General features: G+C 44.4%; 1 protein-coding gene across 2 annotated transcripts in view; it reads right to left on the bottom strand.

The window, feature by feature from the left end:
* The window catches only part of LOC122990042 (phospholipid-transporting ATPase ABCA1-like), a 58,992-nt gene that overhangs the window by 12,795 nt on the left and 21,197 nt on the right, over positions 1 to 25,000 (bottom strand). The window contains exons 9-37 of one of the 2 annotated variants that reach the window (XM_044363162.1): positions 22,481 to 22,721; positions 20,222 to 20,361; positions 20,019 to 20,135; positions 18,430 to 18,624; positions 17,038 to 17,243; positions 15,625 to 15,801; positions 15,309 to 15,531; positions 13,425 to 13,646; positions 13,139 to 13,343; positions 12,131 to 12,244; positions 11,799 to 11,973; positions 11,179 to 11,310; positions 10,802 to 11,079; positions 10,501 to 10,721; positions 8,208 to 8,283; positions 7,876 to 8,126; positions 7,738 to 7,789; positions 7,270 to 7,395; positions 6,805 to 6,953; positions 6,594 to 6,718; positions 6,269 to 6,367; positions 4,979 to 5,168; positions 4,559 to 4,653; positions 4,441 to 4,473; positions 4,257 to 4,362; positions 3,896 to 3,970; positions 2,968 to 3,137; positions 2,227 to 2,404; positions 2,021 to 2,136 (exon numbers count right to left, since the gene is read on the bottom strand). In XM_044363162.1, coding sequence (XP_044219097.1) covers positions 2,021 to 2,136; positions 2,227 to 2,404; positions 2,968 to 3,137; positions 3,896 to 3,970; positions 4,257 to 4,362; positions 4,441 to 4,473; positions 4,559 to 4,653; positions 4,979 to 5,168; positions 6,269 to 6,367; positions 6,594 to 6,718; positions 6,805 to 6,953; positions 7,270 to 7,395; positions 7,738 to 7,789; positions 7,876 to 8,126; positions 8,208 to 8,283; positions 10,501 to 10,721; positions 10,802 to 11,079; positions 11,179 to 11,310; positions 11,799 to 11,973; positions 12,131 to 12,244; positions 13,139 to 13,343; positions 13,425 to 13,646; positions 15,309 to 15,531; positions 15,625 to 15,801; positions 17,038 to 17,243; positions 18,430 to 18,624; positions 20,019 to 20,135; positions 20,222 to 20,361; positions 22,481 to 22,721 — 4,487 coding nt within the window. The remainder of the gene's footprint in view (positions 1 to 2,020; positions 2,137 to 2,226; positions 2,405 to 2,967; positions 3,138 to 3,895; positions 3,971 to 4,256; positions 4,363 to 4,440; positions 4,474 to 4,558; positions 4,654 to 4,978; positions 5,169 to 6,268; positions 6,368 to 6,593; positions 6,719 to 6,804; positions 6,954 to 7,269; positions 7,396 to 7,737; positions 7,790 to 7,875; positions 8,127 to 8,207; positions 8,284 to 10,500; positions 10,722 to 10,801; positions 11,080 to 11,178; positions 11,311 to 11,798; positions 11,974 to 12,130; positions 12,245 to 13,138; positions 13,344 to 13,424; positions 13,647 to 15,308; positions 15,532 to 15,624; positions 15,802 to 17,037; positions 17,244 to 18,429; positions 18,625 to 20,018; positions 20,136 to 20,221; positions 20,362 to 22,480; positions 22,722 to 25,000) is intronic. The other variant, XM_044363163.1, reaches the window with a different exon arrangement.

Raw genomic sequence — 25,000 nt, 5'->3', positions numbered from 1 at the left:
AGCTCAGTGTTGTTTGGTGTAGTTTAGTGTATTTTGATGTAGTTTGGTGTTGTGGTGTAGTTTAGTGTAGTTTAGTGTATTTTGATGTAGTTTGGTGTTGTGGTGTAGTTTAGTGTAGTTTAGTGTATTTTGATGTAGTTTGGGGTTGTGGTGTAGTTTGGTATAGTTTAGTGTATTTTAATGTAGTTTGGTGTTGTGGTGTAGTTTGTTGTAGTTTGGTGTAGTTTGATGTAGTTTGGTGTTGTGGTGTAGTTTAGTGTATTTTGATGTAGTTTGGTGTAGTTTGGTGTTGTGATGTAGTTTGGTGTAGTTTGGTGTAGTTAAGTGTATTTTGATGTAGTTTAGTGTATTTTGATGTAGTTTGGTGTTGTGGTGTAGTTTAGTGTAGTTTAGTGTATTTTGATGTAGTTTGGTGTTGTGATGTAGTTTGGTGTAGTTTGGTGTAGTTAAGTGTATTTTGATGTAGTTTAGTGTATTTTGATGTAGTTTGGTGTTGTGGTGTAGTTTAGTGTAGTTTAGTGTATTTTGATGTAGTTTGGTGTTGTGGTGTAGTTTGGTATAGTTTAGTGTATTTTGATGTAGTTTGGTGTTGTGGTGTAGTTTAGTGTATTTTGATGTAGTTTGGTGTAGTGTGGTGTAGTTAAGTGTATTTTGATGTAGTTTAGTGTATTTTGATGTAGTTTGGTGTTGTGGTGTAGTTTAGTGTAGTTTAGTGTATTTTGATGTAGTTTGGTGTTGTGGTGTAGTTTGGTATAGTTTAGTGTATTTTGATGTAGTTTGGTGTTGTGGTGTAAATTGGTATAGTTTAGTGTATTTTGGTGTAGTTTGGTGTTGTGGTGTAGTTTGGTATAGTTTAGTGTATTTTGGTGTAGTTTGGTGTTGTGGTGTAGTTTGGTATAGTTTAGTGTATTTTGGTGTAGTTTGGTGTTGTGGTGTAGTTTGGTATAGTTTAGTGTATTTTGGTGTAGTTTGGTGTTGTGGTGTAGTTTGGTATAGTTTAGTGTATTTTGGTGTAGTTTGGTGTTGTGGTGTAGTTTGGTATAGTTTAGTGTATTTTGGTGTAGTTTGGTGTTGTGGTGTAGTTTAGTGTAGTTTAGTGTATCTTGATGTAGTTTGGTGCAGTTTGGTGTAGTTAAGTGTAGTTTGGTGTAGTTAAGTGTAGTTTGGTGTTGTGGTGTAGTTCGGTGTAGTTTGATGTAGTTTGGTGCAGTTTGGTGTAGTTAAGTGTAGTTTGGTGTAGTTAAGTGTAGTTTGTTGTAGTTTGGTGTTGTGGTGTAGTTCGGTGTAGTTTGATGTAGTTTGGTGTAGTTTAGTGTATTTTGATGTAGGTTGGTGTAGTTTGATGTAGTTTGGTGTAGTTTAGTGTATTTTGATGTAGTTTGGTGTTGTGGTGTAGTTTAGTGTAGTTTGGTGTTGTGGTGTAGTTTGGTGTTGTGGTGTGGTTTAGTGTATTTTGATGTAGTTTGGTGTTGTGGTGTAGTTTAGTGTATTTTGATGTAGTTTGGTGTAGTTTGGTGTAGTTTGGTGTTGTGGTGTAGTTAAGTGTTGTGATGTAGTTTGGTGTAGTTTGGTGTTGTGATGTAGTTTGGTGTTGTGGTGTAGTTTAGTGTATTTTGATGTAGTTTGGTGTAGTTTGGTGTTGTGGTGTAGTTTGGTGTATTTTGATGTAGTTTGGTGTAGTTTAGTGTATTTTGATGTAGTTTGGTGTAGTTTGGTGTTGTGGTGTAGTTTGGTGTTATGGTGTAGTTTGGTGTTGTGGTGTAGTTTGGTGTTGTGGTGTAGTTTGGTGTATTTTGATGTATTTTGGTGTAGTTTAGTGTATTTTGATGTAGTTTGGTGTAGTTTGGTGTTGTGGTGTAGTTTGGTGTTATGGTGTAGTTTGGTGTAGTTTGGTGTTGTGGTGTAGTTTGGTGTAGTTAAGTGTAGTTTGGTGTATTTTGGTGTTGTGGTGTAGTTTGGTGTAGTTAAGTGTAGTTTGTTGTAGTTTGGTGTTATGGTGTAGTTTGATGTAGTTTGGTACCCGTAGAGCAGCAGCAGCAGGGCGAGCACCGGCAGGTTGGTGGAGGAGACGTAGGCTTTTTGTTGGAAACAGATGAAGATGATGATGACCAGCGTTGCCGGGACGATGTAGTTACACTGCAGAGAGACAGAAACACACCTCAGTAACACTGACACACACACAGGAAACAGCTGGTGGTCAGAGGGTGCGTTTGTTTCCTGTCTCACCATGTCCCAGACGAAGTTGGCCACCCAGTAGAGCAGCGGCTGCACTCCGCTGATGAAATGCATGTGTTTGGCTTTACTGACGCGCTCCTGGATCAGGAAGACCACGAAGCTGGCTGGGACGAAGGACATGGCGAAGATGACACAGATGGACACCAGCACGTCCACAGAGGTCGTCACCCTGGAGACGAGTAAATAAGACGGGAATATTTAACACTACATTTGATTTGTTACCTTCTTTGATCACATATCATCCTTTACCTCAAACTAACAGTCCCACAGTGGTGTGTCAGGTGTGTCAGGTGTGTCTCAGGTGTTTCAGGTGTGTCTCAGGTGTGTCAGGTGTGTTCAGGTGTGTTCAGGTGTGTCTCAGGTGCATCAGGTGTGTTCAGGTGTGTCTCAGGTGTGTTCAGGTGTGTCAGGTGTGTCAGGTGTGTTCAGGTGTGTCTCAGGTGTGTCTCAGGTGTGTTCAGGTGTGTCGCAGGTGTGTCAGGTGTGTCAGGTGTGTTCAGGTGTGTCTCAGGTGTGTCAGGTGTGTTCAGGTGTGTCTCAGGTGTGTCAGATGTGTTCAGGTGTGTCTCAGGTGTGTCAGGTGTGTCTCAGGTGCGTCAGGTGTGTCAGATGTGTCAGGTGTGTGTCAGGTGTGTCAGGTGTGTTCAGGTGTGTCTCAGGTGTGTTCAGGTGTGTCAGGTGTGTTCAGGTGTGTCAGGTGTGTCTCAGGTGTGTTCAGGTGTGTGCACTCACAGTGCCACCTGGGACAGCTGCTCCTTGGTCAGGTTCAGCGGGTGGTTGAAGGCGCTGATGCCGTACTTGCTGGGGTCTTTTCCTTCAGGCAGGTTTGCTCTCAGGATGCCGTTATTCATCACGTTGATGAACGCTCCGATACTGTGCCAGCCTTTGTTATTGAACCAGATCTAAACACATCACATCATCTTTTAATCATCATTTATTCACCAGGAATCAATCTGTTGACATGATTCATAAAAACTGTTCATTCATATAAACTTCAATTATTTATATTATTATATTTATATTATTCATATAAACTAAGACCGTCTGGAAGAAAATGTTCTGAACTCTTGGACCATGTTTCATTAGCTGAAGACTTAACGAACATTTTACTGCTCTCTGAACTTTCTGGAGCTGCAACAATTATTTCCGTTATTGATTATTTTCTCAAATAATCAATTAGTCGTTTAGTCTATAAAATATGCAAAAATGGTTTTGTTTCCCAAAGCCTTAGGTGACGTCCTCCAATCTCTGTAACTGTTTAACATTCAGTTTACTGTCAGAGAGACTAAAGAAACCAGAACATATTCACATTTAAGAAGCTGGAATCACAGAATTTGGACTTTTTCTTCCTAAAAATGACTCAAAGCGATTAATTAATCAATTATCAAAATAGTAGGTGATTGATTTTCTGTCAGTTGATTGATCATTGCAGCTCTACATTTTTTTAATTTAATTAGATTTTCTTGTCAAACAGCTTGAAATAGAGACATTTAGTTCCTGCAGAGTCAACTCATATTTCTATATTTACTCTCTTATACAGTATTTTTATAATGTTAAACAGTGTTTCTATATGATGCAGGTTCTTCTGCTCTTCCAGTTACACGTCATGTTTTTACAATAAAGGAAAATCAAAGAAGTTTCTCTGCAGCAGTTTTCTCACCTTGACGTTGTTCTTTGTGTCCAGACCGTTGATGAAACCCGACAGACTGTCCAGGAATCGATCTGCAGCAGCTCCCTGCAACAAACACAACGGTCACATCTAACATTCGTAGGGCTGCAACTCACAACTACTTTCATTATTGATTACTTTCTTCATTAATCGCTTGATTCAACTATAAAATGTCAGAAAATTGTGAAGAAATCAACAGTCTATTTACTGTCACATAAGCTGATGATGTATTTAAATGATGAATCTATAATCAAAGTAGCTGCAGGTTAATTTTCTGTCAACTAATCAATGAATATTTTCATCTCTAAACATTTCATCTTTAGATCTGTCTGCTTTCATCTGTGAAACTCACCTTCTGTAGTTCAAAGATCTTTCTGACTCGTTCGATGGCGTCGTCGATCTCATTGGCTGGTGGGAGGACCTGAGTGCTCCTGGCGCCCAATGAGAAGCCGCCGTACCTGCAGACAGAACAACCGGATCAGAAAACGTCCTGACAGAGTTTAATTTGATCAGTGAGGATGAAGAAAGAGGCGCACCTGAATTCATTGACCCAGACTTTGTTCTTCAAACTGTGGAAACAAACATTTCAGAAGTTTTAGTGAGTGACAAACATGTTTGTGCTGTTGAGGTGTTTTGTTTCCAGGTGTGTTTCACCTCTTGCCGATGATCTGAGCGTAGGTTTTCACCAGGTAGTCTGAGATGTTTCTTCCTGTCAGGTTCTGCAGAGTGTCGGTGGCGCTCAGCTTCATCTGAACAACAACAACAACAACTTATTTATTATACTTAATGTTCACGTCCCGTCTGACACTGCACAGGCAGCTGTGATGTCACTTCCTGCGTCACATGCTGGTGTTTATCCAGGTGAACAGTAAACAGTTCCAGAAATGCAACATGTTCAACTCCAGACAGAGTTTCAAAAGAAAATCAGAAGGAAGTACGAGTGACGGTCTGTTTGTTGTTTGTTGTTCAGCTGTTCTGAGTGTGAAGCAACAAAACATCAAACAGACATTTTGTGTTTTTTAACGCAGATCTCTAAACTGGGCGTCTCTGCGTCCGGGTCCTCGGGGGTCTCACCTCAGGCGGCGGCAGTCCTCCGGCTCCCGCAGGACAGTCCGGCAGCATCTTCTTCTTGCCGTCACAGCTGCAGAAGCAAGCGGGAGACGGATCCTCCATGGTCCAGTTCCCAGAGCTGAAGAGCTGCTGGACGCTCTCGGGGACTCCTGGGGTGTGCCAGTCCTCGTCGCCCATCGTACACGGAGCGTCTCTGAGGATGACAGAGAGACATGTGACTGACAAATTCATCAACTGACGGATCACTGAGTGCATCTTCAAAGTCTCCGACTGTTGTTTCAGCTCACCAGGTCTCTGAAATCTGGTCACATGACTCAGAGATTCTGGACGAACTGTTACAGAAAACAGTGCTGCACTTTAAAAAAGACAAAAAGTGTCGGAACCATCCTGCGTTTGTGTCGGCAGAACTTAAAGATGATGAACTGAAATCTGATTTCAGGATTCCAGTGAAGAAAAGCAGAATATTCTGCTTCATTGATTACAGTTTAGTTTCTGATCGGTTCCCTGCAGGGATCAATACTGAGTCCACATGTTCAAACTCTTCAACAGCAACAATTCTGGATCAAACTGTGACACATTTGCATAGTTTTCACCCAGAAAGCATTCAGTGACTACAGCCTTCAAATGTCCTCAATACTTTTCTCACTTCAAACACAAAAAAGCAACAAAACATTTGACATGTTTACATCCTCACTTCCAAACTCTTCAGTTTATGTTCAAACACTAACATGTATTCATACTGAAATACATCTATATTCAACCAAAACACAAGACCAAAGCTTCCTGCTGCGTTTCTATGACTCGTTCCTGTAGATACACTGTAGTACGTTCTATAGAGAGCTACACATCTGACTGTATTTACACTATATACACATTTATACACTATCAACCATTAAACTACATATAAACACAATATACACATTTATACACTATCAACCATTAAACTACATAAACACAATATACACATTTATACACTATCAACCATTAAACTACATATAAACACAATACACACATTTATACACTATCAACCATTAAACTACATAAACACAATATACAGATTTATACACTATCAACCATTAAACTACATATAAACACAATACAACAGTGATGTAATAAAGATCCTCATGTGCTGCCTGTTGTTGTGTTTTTATCTCAGTGTGTCTGATTGACACATGAGTTGTTGTGTTTGTGTGTTTGTGTGTAAAATGAGCAGCTGTGTGTTGGTAAAGTTCATCATGTGATGTGTTGAACCAATCAGAAACATCTGTAACTATGTTGAGTCGTTATTCTTACGGTATAGGATGTCCGTCCATGCAGCGAGTCCCGAAGCCCGGAGTGTCCTGCAGAGCGTTCAGTAACTTCTGCATGTTGGCGTCTCCGGGAGCGTCGTCACTGACAACACACACACACACACACACACACACACTCTTTACATTAGTATTGATCATGTCATCTGATGATAGAAGTGTGAGCTCTGTGTGTGAATGAAGTCTGACTTCAGGCTGTAATGAGAACTAACACAAAGTTCATTCATAAAAATGAAGACATGTCAGACTGTCATTATATCGTTATCGTTACATTATTTATGGTATGTTGTGTGTGTTGTGCAGGTCTGTACCTGATGAAGGTGACCTGGTCCTCGTACATCCAGGGCTGCAGCTCCAAACTGGGATATTTTCCAAACGGGGGGACGATGAGACTGAAGACGAGAGCGATGCAGACGAACACGGCAGGAAGAACAATCTGAAAACCAAACAGCACGTTTTAAAAAAACCCTAAAAGACAGAAATCATTTCAGACGTCGATGGTGGCGGCAGAGCGCGGCGTACCTGAGCGAAGAAGCCCTTCCTGGAGCGGCGAGCGTACAGGAAGCGTTTCCACATGAGAGCCACGAACTGCTGCCTCATCAGGCTCCACCCCCCCACCTGGTACGATCCTTTCCCATCAGAACAGGTGAGCCAGTCCGTCTCTCGGCACTCTGAGGGTCACAACAGAGTTTTTGATGTTTTTTTCATAATTTCTTCCAACAAAGCTTCAAAATACAGAGAATAAAATCAGCTGATCACAGAGTGGAGTCGTTTCTGTTTCAGCTTCAGGAAACGAGACGTGTTGATTTAATACCAGCACATCCTCAGTGTGTGTGTGTGTGTGTACCTGGTCCAGTGTGTGTGTGTGTGTGTGTGTGTGTGTGTACCTGGTCCAGTGTGTGTGTGTGTGTGTGTGTGTGTGTGTGTGTGTGTGTACCTGGTCCAGTGTGTGTGTGTGTGTGTGTGTGTGTGTGTGTGTGTGTGTACCTGGGTCTCCGTCCGACTCGTTGCAGTCGTTGTTGTCGTCTTCAGTTAAAGGTTTCAGGCAGCTCTGATGGTCTCCTCCTCCGAAGGCGTGAGTCCTCCTCCGCCGCCGGACAGGAAGTGTACCATCTGAACACACACACACACACACACACACACACACACACACACACACACACACACACTAGGGTTAATTGATTTACAACTGGATATTTTCGCCTGCTTCCTTTTATTGATTTGTGTCTTTGTAGTCGTTGACTGAGATTCTTCATAAATGTTGACGGATGGAAACAAAAAGGACAAAGATGGAAAAACGTCTGTGTGTCTACATGTATGTAATGAATGTTGTATGTACAACATATAACACACTATGAAAGCAGGACAATAAACATGTATCTGTCTCTTTCTATCTATCCGATACCAATAATAGTGTTTGTGATGAACAGTCAGAGGTCAGAGGTCACTCCTCACCTGAGGGCACTTCAGTGTCGACTCCGTTATCTTCAGCCACTTTCAGGAAAATCTACAAAAACAAAACATTATTATGTTTATTTATGTCGTCTCTTCATGACGTCATCTTTGCTCTGTGAAGCCTCCTCCCCCCCGTACCTCCTCCAGCGTGGTGTCAGACACTCCGTAGCTGGAGATGCCGAGGTCGGGCAGCTTATCGTCTAGGTCTTTGAAAAGCGCCACGAAGGCTCCGTCCTTGGCGGCGCTGTAGGGCAGGACGTAGGTGAGCTCGTGTCCCAGGTCCTCCACCGGGCGGGCGGCGGGGACGTGACGCAGGATCAGCGCGGAAACGAGGGACACGTCCGTCGGGACGAAGGGGACGTCACAGATGGACGCCGCGGGCCCGTTCTCTGAGGACGGAGACGAGAGACACACGTTAGATTCATCTGAAGGTGAACAAATCAAACGCTCTGCAGGAACAGAGAGCTCACCGATGGTGGCAGCCTCACTTTCATGTTCGCTGCCGAGTCCGGCGTCACTGCTGCTGACCGAAGCGTTCTCCTCCTCCTGAAACACCAGAGCACAATAACCGATCAATAAATCAATCATTACTACATAACCAGGTGATCAATGACAGCTCATTCCCTGACTGAAACAACTGTCAGTGATGTAGGCATGTCAATAGGTGTCAGTGATGTAGGCGTGTCGGTAGGTGTCAGTGATGTAGGTGTGTCAGTAGGTGTCAGTGATGTAGGCGTGTCAGTAGGTGTCAGTGCTGTAAGTGTGTCAGTAGGTGTCAGTGATGTAGGTGTGTCAGTAGGTGTGTCAGTAGGTGTCAGTGATGTAGGCGTGTCAGTAGGTGTCAGTGATGTAGGTGTGTCAGTAGGTGTCAGTGATGTAGGTGTGTCAGTAGGTGTCAGTGATGTAGGTGTGTCAGTAGGTGTCAGTGATGTAAGTGTGTCAGTAGGTGTCAGTGATGTAAGTGTGTCAGTAGGTGTCAGTGATGTAAGTGTGTCAGTAGGTGTCAGTGATGTAAGTGTGTCAGTAGGTGTCAGTGATGTAGGTGTGTCAGTAGGTGTCAGTGCTGTAGGTGTGTCAGTAGGTGTCAGTGATGTAAGTGTGTCAGTAGGTGTCAGTGATGTAGGCGTGTCGGTAGGTGTCAGTGATGTAGGCGTGTCAGTAGGTGTCAGTGATGTAGGTGTGTCAGTAGGTGTCAGTGATGTAAGTGTGTCAGTAGGTGTCAGTGATGTAGGCGTGTCGGTAGGTGTCAGTGATGTAGGCGTGTCAGTAGGTGTCAGTGATGTAAGTGTGTCAGTAGGTGTCAGTGATGTAGGCGTGTCGGTAGGTGTCAGTGATGTAGGCATGTCAGTAGGTGTCAGTGATGTAAGTGTGTCAGTAGGTGTCAGTGATGTAAGTGTGTCAGTAGGTGTCATTGATGTAGGCGTGTCAGTAGGTGTCAGTGATGTAGGTGTGTCAGTAGGTGTCAGTGATGTAGGCGTGTCAGTAGGTGTCAGTGATGTAGGCGTGTCAGTAGGTGTCAGTGATGTAGGCGTGTCAGTAGGTGTCAGTGATGTAGGCGTGTCAGTAGGTGTCAGTGATGTAGGTGTGTCAGTAGGTGTCAGTGATGTAGGTGTGTCAGTAGGTGTCAGTGATGTAAGTGTGTCAGTAGGTGTCAGTGATGTAGGTGTGTCAGTAGGTGTCAGTGATGTAGGTGTGTCAGTAGGTGTCAGTGATGTAAGTGTGTCAGTAGGTGTCAGTGATGTAGGTGTGTCAGTAGGTGTCGGTGATGTAAGTGTGTCAGTAGGTGTCAGTGATGTAGGCGTGTCGGTAGGTGTCAGTGATGTAGGTGTGTCAGTAGGTGTCAGTGATGTAGGTGTGTCAGTAGGTGTCAGTGATGTAGGCGTGTCAGTAGGTGTCAGTGATGTAAGTGTGTCAGTAGGTGTCAGTGATGTAAGTGTGTCAGTAGGTGTCAGTGATGTAGGTGTGTCAGTAGGTGTCAGTGATGTAAGTGTGTCAGTAGGTGTCAGTGATGTAGGCGTGTCAGTAGGTGTCAGTGATGTAGGTGTGTCAGTAGGTGTCAGTGATGTAAGTGTGTCAGTAGGTGTCAGTGATGTAGGTGTGTCAGTAGGTGTCAGTGATGTAAGTGTGTCAGTAGGTGTCAGTGATGTAGGCGTGTCAGTAGGTGTCAGTGATGTAGGTGTGTCAGTAGGTGTCAGTGATGTAAGTGTGTCAGTAGGTGTCAGTGATGTAGGTGTGTCAGTAGGTGTCAGTGATGTAGGTGTGTCAGTAGGTGTCAGTGATGTAAGTGTGTCAGTAGGTGTCAGTGATGTAGGTGTGTCAGTAGGTGTCAGTGATGTAGGTGTGTCAGTAGGTGTGTCAGTAGGTGTCAGTGATGTAGGTGTGTCAGTAGGTCTGTCAGTAGGTGTCAGTGATGTAGGTGTGTCAGTAGGTGTCAGTGATGTAGGCGTGTCAGTAGGTGTCAGTGATGTAGGTGTGTCAGTAGGTGTCAGTGCTGTAAGTGTGTCAGTAGGTGTCAGTGCTGTAGGTGTGTCAGTAGGTGTCAGTGCTGTAAGTGTGTCAGTAGGTGTCAGTGCTGTAGGTGTGTCAGTAGGTGTCAGTGCTGTAAGTGTGTCAGTAGGTGTCAGTGATGTAGGCGTGTCAGTAGGTGTCAGTGATGTAGGTGTGTCAGTAGGTGTCAGTGATGTAGGTGTGTCAGTAGGTGTCAGTGCTGTAAGTGTGTCAGTAGGTGTCAGTGCTGTAGGTGTGTCAGTAGGCGGTTGGTACCTTCTTGGTGAAGGACGCGGTGCTGGCGGAGTTCCTGCGGGAGCTGAGCGACGGCTCCGGCTCCTTCTTCACCAGCGTCAGGTAGTATCCGGTCCCCAGCTGGTTCTTCAGGTACAGAGAGGAGCCGACGCAGCACAGCTTGCCGTGGGAGATGATGGCGATGCGGTCTCCCAGGATGTCCGCCTCGTCCATGTGGTGAGTGGACAGGATGATGGTCCGACCTGACAGATGAACAGGACGTTAAACACGAGCACACAGCGGCCAATATCAGTGATGAAACTGACCAATCAGAGAGACTTACCCTGTCTGTAGTTCAGCAGCAGATCCCAGATCCCTCTGCGGGCGTAAGGGTCGACTCCGGCCGTGGGCTCGTCCAGGATCACGACCTTTGACCCCCCGACGAAAGCCAGAGCCACAGACAGCTTTCTCTGCATGCCGCCCGACAGAGTGCTGGTCCTGGAGCTGCGTTTGTGCGGCAGGCCGGTGTCCTGCAGGATCTGCTCGATCTCACCTTTCACCTGCTCCTCCGACAAACCTTTGAGCCGAGCGTAGAACCAGATGTGCTCCTCCACCGTCAGCCTGCAGGGGGCGCCACAACACGGCAACAAGGTCACACCATGAGCTGGAGGAAGACTCTGAAATAAATAAAGGTGGACTGAAGGAGTCCAGCAGACTCACATGCTGAAGAGGACGTTGTGCTGAGGACAGACTCCTAGACTCTGGCGGATGGTGCTCAGCTCCGTCCGGATGTCTCGGCCCATGATGTAGGCGGTGCCCGACGTAGGGGGGAACAGGCCGGTCAGGATCGACCTGCAGGGAACAAACACATTTAGCTCTGTGGATTTGTACTGTATCTCTATATGTGTCTGTTCCTGTTTCTGTGCATGAATCCCTTTCTGTATATCTGCCTCCTCTCAGTATCGGTGTTCGTACCTGCGTCTGTTACTCACCTGTACCTGTAACTTTTTCTGTACTTGAACCTTTCTTTGAGTCTGTTCTATGTTTCTGTACCTTTGTTACCTTTACTTTCATCTGTTTTTATAACGTACATCTGCTTATTCCTGTTTTTGTACCTGCAGTAGAGCTGCAACTGATGATTATTTTCACTATCAATTAATCTGTCAGTTATTTTCTACATTAATCAATTAGTCATTGTCAGAAATGGTGAAACATGTTGTTCAGTGTTTCCTACAGTCCTCAAATGTCTTGTTGTGTCCACGAGATATTCAGTCATAGAGGACTAAAGAGACCAGAAAGCACTACGGATCTGTCTCTGGCGGACCGGGTCCTTCACTCACATGGTCGTGGTCTTTCCGGCTCCGTTGTGTCCCAGGAAGGAGGTGATCTGTCCCTCGTAGAAGCCGAGTGTCAGTCCGTCCACCGCCAGCTTCTTCCCGTGGCGGTACACCTTCACCAGGTTCTCGATGTAGACGCCGGGCTCCAGGTGAGCCGGCTCCTCCTCCATACACACCGCTGGGAACAGTGAAGACACACTTACTGCGCTGCTCTGGAAGCTGATTACACTGATATAAAAACTCAACAGCTGGAGTTATTTCCCCTTTGATCTCTAGTTACAGATAATGTTTCTGTGGCGCCCCCCTGTGGCCACTCTGTGTAGCTGCACTCTCACCTCCCGGGTTTCTTTTCCGGCTCAGAGGGACTTTGTTGGACTTTCCGTCTTTCTCTCCCAACCAGTAGGACTTGGTGAAGGGGAAATACCAGGGCCGAGGAATCCCGTACTGACCTGACACACAGCAAACACGTTTTATTAAAATTCACTGGAATTTACACATTTAATGACGTTTAAATGACTCTAAAAGAAAAAAAAACATTTCTGTGGGAAATAAGACTTGAAAAGAAGAACTTGAAAATTTCTTCTCTTTGCTTCAACCAACAAAAAAATAAATTCAAAAGTCTTTTTCCATCCGACCAACAGTCCAAAAACACAAGAAAAGCACAAAATATTCACATAGCTGAACCAGAAATAAGAAATTAGAAAAATCAATTATACGCTGGTTGATTTTTCATCAGTTGATTAATTGATTAATTGACTAATAGTTTCAGCTTTAATTAACACTATGAGCTGCTGAGGTTTCTAATCAGCAGATCCAGAGATGTATCCTCCAAACCAGCTGCTGTGATTGGTCGGCTTTGTCAGCGTGTTGGTTGGATCTCAGATAATCAGAAGAACTATTAGATTATCATCTCTTCAGTACCTGCATCATAAAGACTTCAGGTGTTACTAAGATGTTCTGCTGTGTGTTTATGACCACAAACGATTAAAAACATGAGCAGGTTGAGATTTCTGCTTTGTTTAAAACATTTAATGACGTTAATGAGAACAGATTTATCAGAGTGAAGATGTTTGAATGAGCAACATTATTTGTGGATTTTTACAGCTGATAAAACTTTCAACATTTAAGAGTTTTAAGTTTAAATCAATATTTCAGCTGATCAGCATTTATCAAAATAAACACAAACATTTTTCGTAATAATCCTTTAAATGTGTAAAATGAGTCAGATCTGCAGTTTCTGGGACATTTTACAGTGTAAAGTTGAACCTGTCGGCACATTTAACTGATCGTGTATCTGTGATCAGCTGATCAAACTGATTGATAGAGAAGATGTCAGTTCTCACCTGGAAACACGGCCTCGATGTACCAGGTGAGGACTCCGTACAGGAAGGAGTCAAAGTACATGATGATGATGGCGGTGCGAAGGCTGAAGTCGTCCTCCTCCAGCGGACTCGACACCAGGTTCTTCCACTGGATGCCGACGCCCTGCTCCTCGAACAGAGCGAAGTACTCGCAGCCGAACCCGAACGCCACGGGGGACAGGAGGCTCTGCGGGAGAAGGAGGACATGTGACTCACTCTGTCCAATAGGAACACAGCATCATAACGTGTGAAACGACGACAGGCTTACAGCGAAGACTTTGGCTCCGAAGCCGATGTAGTCCTGCCAGGCGACGCAGAGCACGTAGGGCAGGTAGAGCGTGAAGTAGATGATTCCTCCGCAGGCGGCGGCCAGGTTAGCGCGGGCGAACGCCGTGCTGAGGAGGAAACACTGCATGATGGTTACCACGGCGAAGGATCCCAGGAAGAGGAAGACCACGCCGGGGTCACTGTAGGGCAGCAGGTTCCCCTTCTAAAGGGGGCACAACGAGGTCAGATGGAGGTCAGGTGGAGGTCAGATGGAGGTCAGTTGGAGGTCAGGTGGAGGTCAGATGGAGGTCAGATGGAGGTCAGGTGGAGGTCAGGTGCAGGTCAGGGGAGGTCAGGTGGAGGTCAGATGGAGGTCAGGTGGAGGTCAGGTGGAGGTCAGGGGAGGTCAGGTGGAGGTCAGATGGAGGTCAGATGGAGGTCAGGTGGAGGTCAGGTGGAGGTCAGATGGAGGTCAGATGGAGGTCAGGTGGAGGTCAGGTGCAGGTCAGGTGCAGGTCAGGGGAGGTCAGATGGAGGTCAGGTGGAGGTCAGGTGGAGGTCAGGGGAGGTCAGGTGGAGGTCAGATGGAGGTCAGGTGGAGGTCAGGGGAGGTCAGGTGGAGGTCAGATGGAGGTCAGGTGGAGGTCAGGGGAGGTCAGGTGGAGGTCAGATGGAGGTCAGGTGGAGGTCAGGTGGAGGTCAGTCATCAGATTAATAACAGAAATGATTTTAAAACAATCAGTGAGACGTTTTGTGTGTTTAAGTTTGTTTATAATAAATATTGTCGACATGCTGCGTCAGCTGTCCAGTTCATCACGGACAGACGTCGCCGTCTACAGACTGTTAACCTGCTCGAGGTTTCTGAACCATCACATGATGTGACATCACATCATATGAAGCCTGTAACATGTGTCAGAGTCAGCTCAGTGCATCATGGGACTCCTCCTCTCCATCTGTATGCATTCATGTAACAGCAATGCATGTCACTAACTTTGCTTCTTCCCCGGAGTTTTTTGTGCTTTCTCATCTCACAGGAACCTCTGGGTTCTGGGCCGAACCTTCGCGGTCCTTCACAGTCCTGTTGGTGTCCTTCTCTGGCTGTTGCTGCTTATACTTGTTGCTATTGTTATGATTGTTGTTCTTCTGTCCCCCCTCCCCCTTTCCCTCTCTCTTTCTCTCTCTCAACCCAACCGGTCAAAGCAGATGGCCGCCCACCAAGAGCCGGGGTCTGCTTGAGGTTTCTACTCGTTAAAGGGGAGTTTTTCCTTACCGCTGTCGCCAAGTGCTGGTCATGGGGGAATTGTTGGGTCTCTGTAAATTAAAGAGTTCGGTCTTGACCTGCTCTATGTGAAAAGTGCCTTGAGATGACTTTTGTTGTGATATGGCGCTATATAAATAAAGATTGATTGATTGATTGATTGATTGACTACGGCAGCCTGGATGTGCCAGTTCAGGGACTGAATGTGAGAAAACTGCTGTTAACCAACAACAGTGTTTAGTTTCCTTTTTTCTTTTCAAGAATTTTTCTTAAACAGGCTTTTTAGCTTTATTGATAGACTTGATTTGTCTTATTGATCAGTTGTATTTATAGTGTTTTTAATTTATTGTCCTGTTTGATTTCTAATCGTCCTAATTCTTAACCTGCCCTCAGCGTCCAGACCCTCTAAAGAAAAGCTGCCTCTGACTCATCTGTTCTGAACAATTTTAAAAGAAGAAAAAAAAAGTTTTTTGTTGCATCAATAAATATTTTAGAGGATATTGATCCCTTCTGGTTTTTCTTCTGCCAGCTATAAAATCTTCTACGTAAACAGAACTGGCAGCCTGAGAATATACAAAGTGATTATATCATATTTTTCTGGAATATTTTCATATTTTATGATATCACCTTGAGCAGCAGAACCAGCAGGGCGGCGCTGATCAGCAGAGGAATCAGGCTGCTGATGAACCAGCTGAACCACAGGATGCCGTTGTCCAATCCCATGATCCTCATGGTCTCCTTCAGCCGAGCCTCCTTCTCGTACACCACGCTCTTCAGGATGATCGCCACCGAGTACATCCAGGCCAGAGTCATGAAGAGAGGCATAGAGCGGCTCATCACCCGCAGGAAGCTGAGACCCAGACAGACAGAAGACATGAAGACGACGAGTCACTGACTCCGAAATACAAACACAGAGCAGCTGAGACGCTGTGAATATTCTTACATGTCGTCTACGTAACACGGGTACGGCATCTGCTGGATGTAGACGCCCGTCTTCTCCTTGGTGCCCGTCACTGCCCTGATGATGCCTTGCTCAATAACGTCCTGCAGGTAGGAGAAACCGCCCCAGATGTACCGCATGTCCTCAAACGGGTCGGCACGAGGACCCGGGTCCCAGTACCTGCAGACACAACATTCAAGTCCTGTTAGTTTGAAGAATGAAGAGAAAACTGCAATATGAATACCATCAGCAGCAGTGGAAAGTACATTTACTCAAGTACTGTACTGAAGTTTGAGGTACTTGTACTTTACTTGAGTATTTCCATGTGATGCTACTTTCTACATGTCAGAGGGAAATATTGTACTTTCTACTCCACTACATTTATTTGACAGCTTTAGTTACTTTTCAGATGAAGATTTGACACAATGGATAATATAACAAGCTTTTAAAATACAACACATTGTTAAAGATGAAACCAGTGGTTTCCAACCTTTTTGTCTTTTGACGTCTTACAAAAAGCAGTGTGTAGTCGGGGTCACATTTCACATGTCTATGAGTTGTTAACAGCTCCACCAAATAGTGATTTTTCCCTCTAAACTTCTCACATGCTTTCATTTCAATAAATGTTCAAATGATCCAATATTTCAGCAAAAATCAAAGATTAGAGAAAAAGTCCAAAAACTGAAAACAGATTTGTGTATCAGAACTTTGTTTTTTCTTCTTTCCTCTCCCATTAATCATCTCACCACCCCTCAGATTTATCTGCTGACCCTTTGGAGGGGCCCGACCCCTAGGTTGGGAACCACTGGACTAAACTAGCTAACTGTATATAAAGTAGTGTAAACTAGCTCCACCTCCAGCAGCTACAACAGTAACATGCTGCTCTAACACTGATGCTTCACTATTAATAATCTAATGATGTCATATATAATAATATATCAGTCAGAGGGACCAAACCACTACTTTTACTGCAATACTTTAACTACATCAAGCTCATAATACTTATGTACTTTTACTGCAATACTTTAACTACATCAAGCTCATAATACTTATGTACTTTTACTGCAATACTTTAACTACATCAAGCTCATAATACTTATGTACTTTTACTGCAGTACTTTAACTACATCAAGCTCATAATACTTATGTACTTTTACTGCAATACTTTAACTACATCAAGCTCATAATACTTATGTACTTTTACTGCAGTACTTTAACTACATCAAGCTCATAATACTTATGTACTTTTACTGTAGTAGTGTTTTTCATATATACTTCTTCCACTGCTGGTAGAAACTCTTCAGCCACACAATGACTGTAAACACACATCTTTGTTGAGGTCTTTCATCTGTGTGTGTGTGTGTGTGTGTGTGTGTGTGTGTGTGTGTGTGTGTGTGTGTGTGTGTGTGTCCCTACGCGTCTTTGATCTTATTGGTCCGCTCCACGTTGTCGATGTCCATGCGGATCTTGTAGTTGAGTTTGGCCGGCAGCTCGGTGGCGTTGGCGGCGACGTCCGGGAAGACGATCCCGGCCCAGAACTTCCTGTCCTCCAGCAGCACCATGGACTGGTTCACCAGTCGCTCCTCACTGGACACCGGCTCCAGTTTGTCCAGGTTCACACACTAACACACAGAGGTCAGGTCATGTGACACGAACACAGCTGGTACTGAACATGTGACCCTGATCAGAGTTTGACTGCTGATTAACAATCATTTATAGACACCACGTTCTTTATTTATTCACTTATTTTATCTACTTTTTATTATTTCACTCTGTTTTATCACTATTATTATTATTAGTAGTAGTCGTTGTAGTATTATCATTAATAATAATATAGCTTAGTCTCAGACAGTTTTACTGTCTACATTTATCTTATTATCACCTGTCAGTCATCTGTGAAGCACTTTGATCTGCTGTATGAAAGCTGCTGTACTAATAAAGTTTGATTGATTGATTGGTTGATATCATTCTAAAATGTCCTCATGAGCCACAAAAAAACAGTTTGTACTTAAAAAGAATAAAATGGGAATTATTTTTCCTGCACATCTCAATAATTTACATCATATATAGCAGAGCTACAACGATTAGTTGATTAATTGATTAATTGATGAGATCTTAGTTGATAGATAGAACATGAATTGGAAACAGTGATAAATGTAGGTTGTTTGATCAACATTTAATAATTCAAAGGAGAAAATAATCAGCATTAATTGATAATGAAATAACTAGTTTACATATTTATATTGAAACTGTTTCTTTCTTTGCTTTGATATTTTTATATTGATATTTTACACAATCAATCACCCCTCAGGACAAATAGAGAAATTGATTGATTCATTGAAAGAATATTGAAAAGAAGGGAAAAAATGATAACTGAATCTATGTGTGTGGTTAATCTCTGACCTTTGACCTGAAATGTAACAGATGTGGACAAAATCTGGCATAATGGATTTTAATCCAGGTACAAAAAACTGATATTGAATCATATTATATTATATAATGAATCAATAAGTATTTTAAGAGAGAACAGAGAGAAACGTTGTTGGTTTTGTTTGGAATTAAATTTCTTTCATTATAATTGAACAAAAAACTTTTTTTTTTTTTTACAGTTTTGTGTTTAACACATTTATGGATCTTATTCTGAGTTCAGACTTGGTGTTGAGGTTGAATTTAGCCGCTCTGGTGTTAAACGTGAGGATAAAACACTTTAGAGAATCATCTCGTCAGCTTTTGTGTAAATTTTAGAGCCTTGAACTAAAAGTTTCTCAGTGGAAACGTTACGTTGGAGGGTTTTCAGGTGACACTGACCTCCATGAAGCGAGAGATGCTCATGATGGCCTGGTCGGTCTCGTTGAACACCTCCCTCCAGGTGAGGGCGCTGCCCGGCGGCTGCTGGTCCTGCGCCTTCTTGGACAGGAAGTTGGAGACGTCGGCCACGGTCCAGTCGGTGTTGGCCAGCTGAGCGTGGAAGAATCTGGCGGTGACGTTGTTCCTCAGCAGCGTCTGCAGGACACACAGGAAGGAGAGTCAGAAACTTTATTATCCACCATCAAACTCCAGAGAAAAGACTGAATGTTCAGTTTCCTGAAACCTTAATCTGAGGTAACGACAGCAGCTGATTATCCTCCAGAACCTCACGTTCATGTTCATGCATCAAGTATTTAAACGAAATCTTAATTTCTCTGCCAAACACTGTACTCTATATTTCACTCCCTGCAGGTATAACTGAGTGTTTTTATGATTATTGAGGCAAAAATGTTTGATTTTCAGCAGCTTTTCTCAAAACTGTGACTCAGTTTGTGATGTTTTGTCTCTTTCTGCAATAAAATGTCAAAGTAAAATAATGTGATTTATTTAAACTGCTGCCAGTGAAGAGTCGTACGTAACGACTTCCTGCAGATCACACAAACAACTATAGTTCAGCTGAACATGAGAACCATGAGGACTCAAGGTTCTATAAAACAGAAAATACTGTACTTGAGTTCCATTTATAACCTTTATTAAATAAACTTTCAGCTCAACATCAGCAGCAAATAAAATCATCAATAATGTTATTAAAATAAATATAGTTGGATGTTGATGTTTGAGGCAGATTATGTCTCCTGACTCACTGAATCAAACCTCATCTGGGAACATTTGGGAACATTTGGGAACATTTGGGAACATTTGGGAACATTCGGGAATAGTTTTGCTCGTCTATGGCATCGTGTTTGTCGGCAGGTGAGATTTGTTCATCTTCCACCTGAATGACGTCAGTTACCGTCACACCAAACGCTACGATTGGTCCAAACCACAAGCAGCTGCTGGTTTGAACATTTCATGAGGAAAAGTTGCTGTAATTTAGTAAAATTGAAACTGTTGCAAATATTGTGAAAACTTCCTGGAGGGAACGACTAGAGATCATTTCTACTGTGTCACTGTGACGTTTATAGATATCAAGTGATTAAAAGCTGAAGAAAACTACAGAAGAAGAACAGAGTTGGGTGACAACATCATGTCTAACTTTCAGTGTCTGTGAAGAATAAACTGTTAGTAACATCGTGATGAGTTCACAGTCAGGACTAAACAGCAGGTTTCTCAGAGCAGGAAATCACTCCCAGCTGCCCAAAAACGATCAGAGCGACGCACTTTGTTCCTACTTTTTGAACGAGTAGTGAAAGCATCTTCTGAACTTTCTAAACTGAGGAACTGTGAGCTGAGTCCTGACCTGTCAGACAGACATTCAGAGAGATGTTTTATGTATATATATATATATACTTCATGTTTTTAGTTCTGAGTTAACTCTCAGCGAGATTCCTCTGAGTGATTCTGAGAAGCTTGTAAATACTGTTAAAGTCATAAATAAAACTTTATGAAGATATGACAGAGGAGGTGAGGAGGAGGAGGAGGAAGGTTACCCTGATCAGGTCCATCTGCTCGCTGTTCTCCATGAAGTTCCACACTTTGGGTCTCATCTCCTCCCACATCCCTCCCAGGTCCCTGAACACACCGAGCTCCTGGAACGTCCGGTTCACCTGAACGCACCGCAGATACAGGTACAGATCAGACAGACTGAAACACAGCGGGACGTGGTCAGACAAACAGGAAGTGATGTCATTACCTCGTGGATGACCCTCTGCGTGGCCGGGGTGTGGGGGGTGTACAGGATCTTCCCCATCAGCAGCGGCTTCAGAGCCTGCCAGATCATCCGGGACATCGGGTTGGAGTCCATGTTCTTCACCAGGCTGTTACAGTACGGAGCTGCAGGAACACACAGCATGTCAGTACTGAAGGTTCCTCAGCATCAAGACTCAGCCGGCTGCTTTATTCACATTTAACACAGTCAGAAACACACACACACACGTTTGCTGCTGTCTGAGATGTAAAAGTTGTTTTCATGGATAAAAAGAAAACAGAGTTAGTGGAGTTAGTGGATGAATCATCTCGTTGTTTCTTCTTCTTTAACGACACCAACCGGAGAATCAGCACCACCTGCTGTTTATCTGCTAATATTCACACAACAGCAGTTTGCATTTTATTTGAACTGTTTTTTATTTCTACACTAAACTGGTTTTTATCTGTTTTTTTAACTTAATGATTTCATGATTTGATGTTTATTTTGCTGCTTTCGTGAAGCACTTTGTAATGTGGAAGTGCTCTATCAATAAATATCATTATTATTTAAATTCAGTTCTAATTTGATCTGTATATTTGAATCAAACTTGACTGTGGTGACCAGGGTGTGAACTACACTACGGCTTTCGGGTAATTTGTGAGTAAGTTTCCTTGTTTTGTATTTGACGGATCTGTATGCTGACTATGAATCATAGATGAGTAAAGTGCAGACTGAGTGTTTTTCTGAACTTTAGTTAAAGTGAGTGAAGTTCATGACATTGTGCCACGAAGAGACAGAGCGGACAGTAGAGCGGACAGTAGAGCAGACAGTAGAGCAGACAGTAGAGCGGACAGTAGAGCGGACAGTAGAGCAGACAGTAGAGCGGACAGTAGAGCGGACAGTAGAGCAGACAGTAGAGCAGACAGTAGAGAGGACAGTAGAGCGGACAGTAGAGCGGACAGTAGAGCGGACAGTAGAGCGGACAGTAGAGCGGACAGTAGAGAGGACAGTAGAGAGGACAGTAGAGCGGACAGTAGAGCGGACAGTAGAGCAGACAGTAGAGAGGACAGTAGAGCAGACAGTAGAGAGGACAGTAGAGCAGACAGTAGAGCGGACAGTAGAGCAGACAGTAGAGCAGACAGTAGAGCAGACAGTAGAGCGGACAGTAGAGCAGACAGTAGAGAGGACAGTAGAGCGGACAGTAGAGCGGACAGTAGAGCAGACAGTAGAGCGGACAGTAGAGAGGACAGTAGAGCAGACAGTAGAGAGGACAGTAGAGCGGACAGTAGAGAGGACAGTAGAGCAGACAGTAGAGCGGACAGTAGAGCAGACAGTAGAGCGGACAGTAGAGAGGACAGTAGAGCAGACAGTAGAGAGGACAGTAGAGCGGACAGTAGAGAGGACAGTAGAGCAGACAGTAGAGCAGACAGTAGAGAGGACAGTAGAGCAGACAGTAGAGCAGACAATAGAACAGACAGTAGAGCGGACAGTAGAGCAGACAGTAGAGCAGACAGTAGAGCGGACAGTAGAGCGGACAGTAGAGCGGACAGTAGAGCAGACAGTAGAGCAGACAGTAGAGAGGACAGTAGAGCAGACAGTAGAGAGGACAGTAGAGCAGACAGTAGAGCGGACAGTAGAGCAGACAGTAGAGCAGACAGTAGAGCAGACAGTAGAGCGGACAGTAGAGCAGACAGTAGAGCGGACAGTAGAGCAGACAGTAGAGCGGACAGTAGAGAGGACAGTAGAGCAGACAGTAGAGAGGACAGTAGAGCAGACAGTAGAGAGGACAGTAGAGCAGACAGTAGAGCGGACAGTAGAGCAGACAGTAGAGCGGACAGTAGAGAGGACAGTAGAGCAGACAGTAGAGAGGACAGTAGAGCGGACAGTAGAGAGGACAGTAGAGCAGACAGTAGAGAGGACAGTAGAGCGGACAGTAGAGCAGACAGTAGAGAGGACAGTAGAGCGGACAGTAGAGCGGACAGTAGAGCGGACAGTAGAGCAGACAGTAGAGCGGACAGTAGAGCGGACAGTAGAGCGGACAGTAGAGCAGACAGTAGAGCGGACAGTAGAGCAGACAGTAGAGCGGACAGTAGAGAGGACAGTAGAGCAGACAGTAGAGCAGACAGTAGAGCGGACAGTAAAGCGGACAGTAGAGCAGACAGTAGAGAGGACAGTAGAGCAGACAGCTGCTGCTGACGGCAGCAGAGGGAAACAAACACTAACTCTCTTCCTGTGAATGTGTTGGCTGTGGACGAGTAAACTCACTGGACGAGTTGTCGTAGAGCGACGTGGGCTCGTCCTCGCTGCTGTTGTGGTTTCCGAACAGAGCCTTGTAGTTGCTGTCCTCGTACCAGTTGAGGGATTTGATCTGCAGGCCGCCACCTTCAGGGTGACCGCACACGATCCTGGACACGGCCTGGTACATGGCGCTGGGCGACGACGTGGCGTTGTGCGTCAGGAAGAGGATCTCGTTCCTCAGGTCGATCCAGCTCTTCATTCCGGCCAACTGGAGCACAGACAGAGAGGACTGGTCAGACTGGTCAGACTACACATGTACATGCTGTAACCATTTATCATTTGAGATGATGTGTATCGTATATCATGTATTTATATGATAACTGCTCACAGCTGGAGATTTAAAGATTGTCTTTGTCATTCATGATAATAAACATCATTCAGCGTCACATTAAACTGAATATTTTAACAAAGATTAAGAAGAAAATAATCAACAGATCCACACACACACACACACACACACACACACACAGCACAAATAAACCTTCAAACACAAACAGCATCCTGTAAATCTGTTTAATCATTTCATAATCATAACATTATGATTAAATACATAAATGTATTTAAGAAATGTATTTAATCATTGTGTCCGTCTGACAGAAATAAATGTGACCTCTGCTCTGAATGAGTTGACAGGAAAACAACGTCTGTCACAACTTCCTGTGACTGGTTTAAATCTGACGTCAGCTGCTGTTTCACCACATTCAGAGTGCTGAAGTCTCAACATTCACATTTTACAGTAAACATGTGGAACAGTTTGTGTCATTTATCCATATCATCAAACCCATAAACATCAGCTTGTATATGTCGTGTTTATGTGTGTATATGTTGTGTATGTCATGTTTACGTCATGTTTACGCCGTGTTTGTGCCATGTTGGTGCCGTGTTGATGTCGTGTTTGTGTCGTGTTGGTGTCGTGTTTGTGTCGTGTTGGTGTCGTGTTGGTGTCGTGTTTGTGTCGTGTTTGTGTCGTGTTGGTGTCGTGTTTGTGTCGTGTTTGTGTCGTGTTGGTGTCGTGTTGGTGCCGTGTTTGTGCCGTGTTGGTGCCGTGTTTGTGTCGTGTTGGTGTCGTGTTGGTGTCGTGTTGGTGTCGTGTTGGTGTCGTGTTTGTGTCGTGTTTGTGTCGTGTTGGTGTCGTGTTGGTGACGTGTTGGTGTCGTGTTGGTGTCGTGTTTGTGTCGTGTTGGTGTCGTGTTTGTGTCGTGTTTGTGTCGTGTTTGTGTCGTGTTGGTGACGTGTTGGTGTCGTGTTGGTGTCGTGTTTGTGTCGTGTTTGTGTCGTGTTGGTGTCGTGTTTGTGTCGTGTTTGTGTCGTGTTGGTGTCGTGTTGGTGACGTGTTGGTGTCGTGTTGGTGTCGTGTTGGTGTCGTGTTTGTGTCGTGTTGGTGTCGTGTTGGTGTCGTGTTTGTGTCGTGTTGGTGTCGTGTTGGTGTCGTGTTTGTGTCGTGTTGGTGTCGTGTTTGTGTCGTGTTTGTGTCGTGTTGGTGTCGTGTTGGTGACGTGTTGGTGTCGTGTTTGTGTCGTGTTGGTGTCGTGTTGGTGTCGTGTTTGTGTCGTGTTGGTGTCGTGTTGGTGTCGTGTTTGTGTCGTGTTTGTGTCGTGTTGGTGTCGTGTTGGTGACGTGTTGGTGTCGTGTTGGTGTCGTGTTGGTGTCTTGTTGGTGTCGTGTTTGTGTCGTGTTGGTGTCGTGTTGGTGTCGTGTTGGTGTCGTGTTTGTGTCGCGTTTGTGTCGCGTTTGTGTCGCGTTTGTGTCGCGTTTGTGTCGCGTTTGTGTCGCGTTGGTGTCGCGTTTGTGTCGCGTTGGTGCCGTGTATGTGTCGTGTTTGTGTCGCGTTTGTGTCGCGTTGGTGTCGCGTTGGTGTCGCGTTTGTGTCGCGTTGGTGTCGTGTTGGTGTCGTGTTTGTGTCGTGTTTGTGTCGTGTTTGTGTCGTGTTGGTGTCGTGTTGGTGTCGTGTTGGTGTCGTGTTTGTGTCGTGTTGGTGTCGTGTTGGTGTCGTGTTTGTGTCGTGTTTGTGTCGTGTTGGTGTCGTGTTTGTGTCGTGTTGGTGTCGTGTTTGTGTCGTGTTGGTGTCGTGTTGGTGTCGTGTTGGTGTCGTGTTTGTGTCGTGTTGGTGTCGTGTTGGTGTCGTGTTGGTGTCGTGTTTGTGTCGTGTTGGTGTCGTGTTGGTGTCGTGTTGGTGTCGTGTTTGTGTCGTGTTTGTGTCGTGTTTGTGTCGTGTTGGTGTCGTGTTTGTGTCGTGTTGGTGTCGTGTTGGTGTCGTGTTGGTGTCGTGTTGGTGTCGTGTTGGTGTCGTGTTTGTGTCGTGTTTGTGTCGTGTTGGTGTCGTGTTGGTGTCGTGTTGGTGTCGTGTTTGTGTCGTGTTGGTGTCGTGTTGGTGTCGTGTTTGTGTCGTGTTTGTGTGACATGACAGAGACATGAAGCAACTAACAAAGTTTTATGTAGTGTTTAATAATTTCATGGTACTATTATTATTATTATTATTATTATAAA

Source organism: Thunnus albacares, chromosome 10 (assembly GCF_914725855.1).
Source record: "Thunnus albacares chromosome 10, fThuAlb1.1, whole genome shotgun sequence".
NCBI classification, from domain to species: domain Eukaryota; kingdom Metazoa; phylum Chordata; class Actinopteri; order Scombriformes; family Scombridae; genus Thunnus; species Thunnus albacares.
The sequence above is the reverse complement of the archived record's forward strand: the minus strand, read 5'-3'. Positions and strand labels throughout refer to the sequence as shown.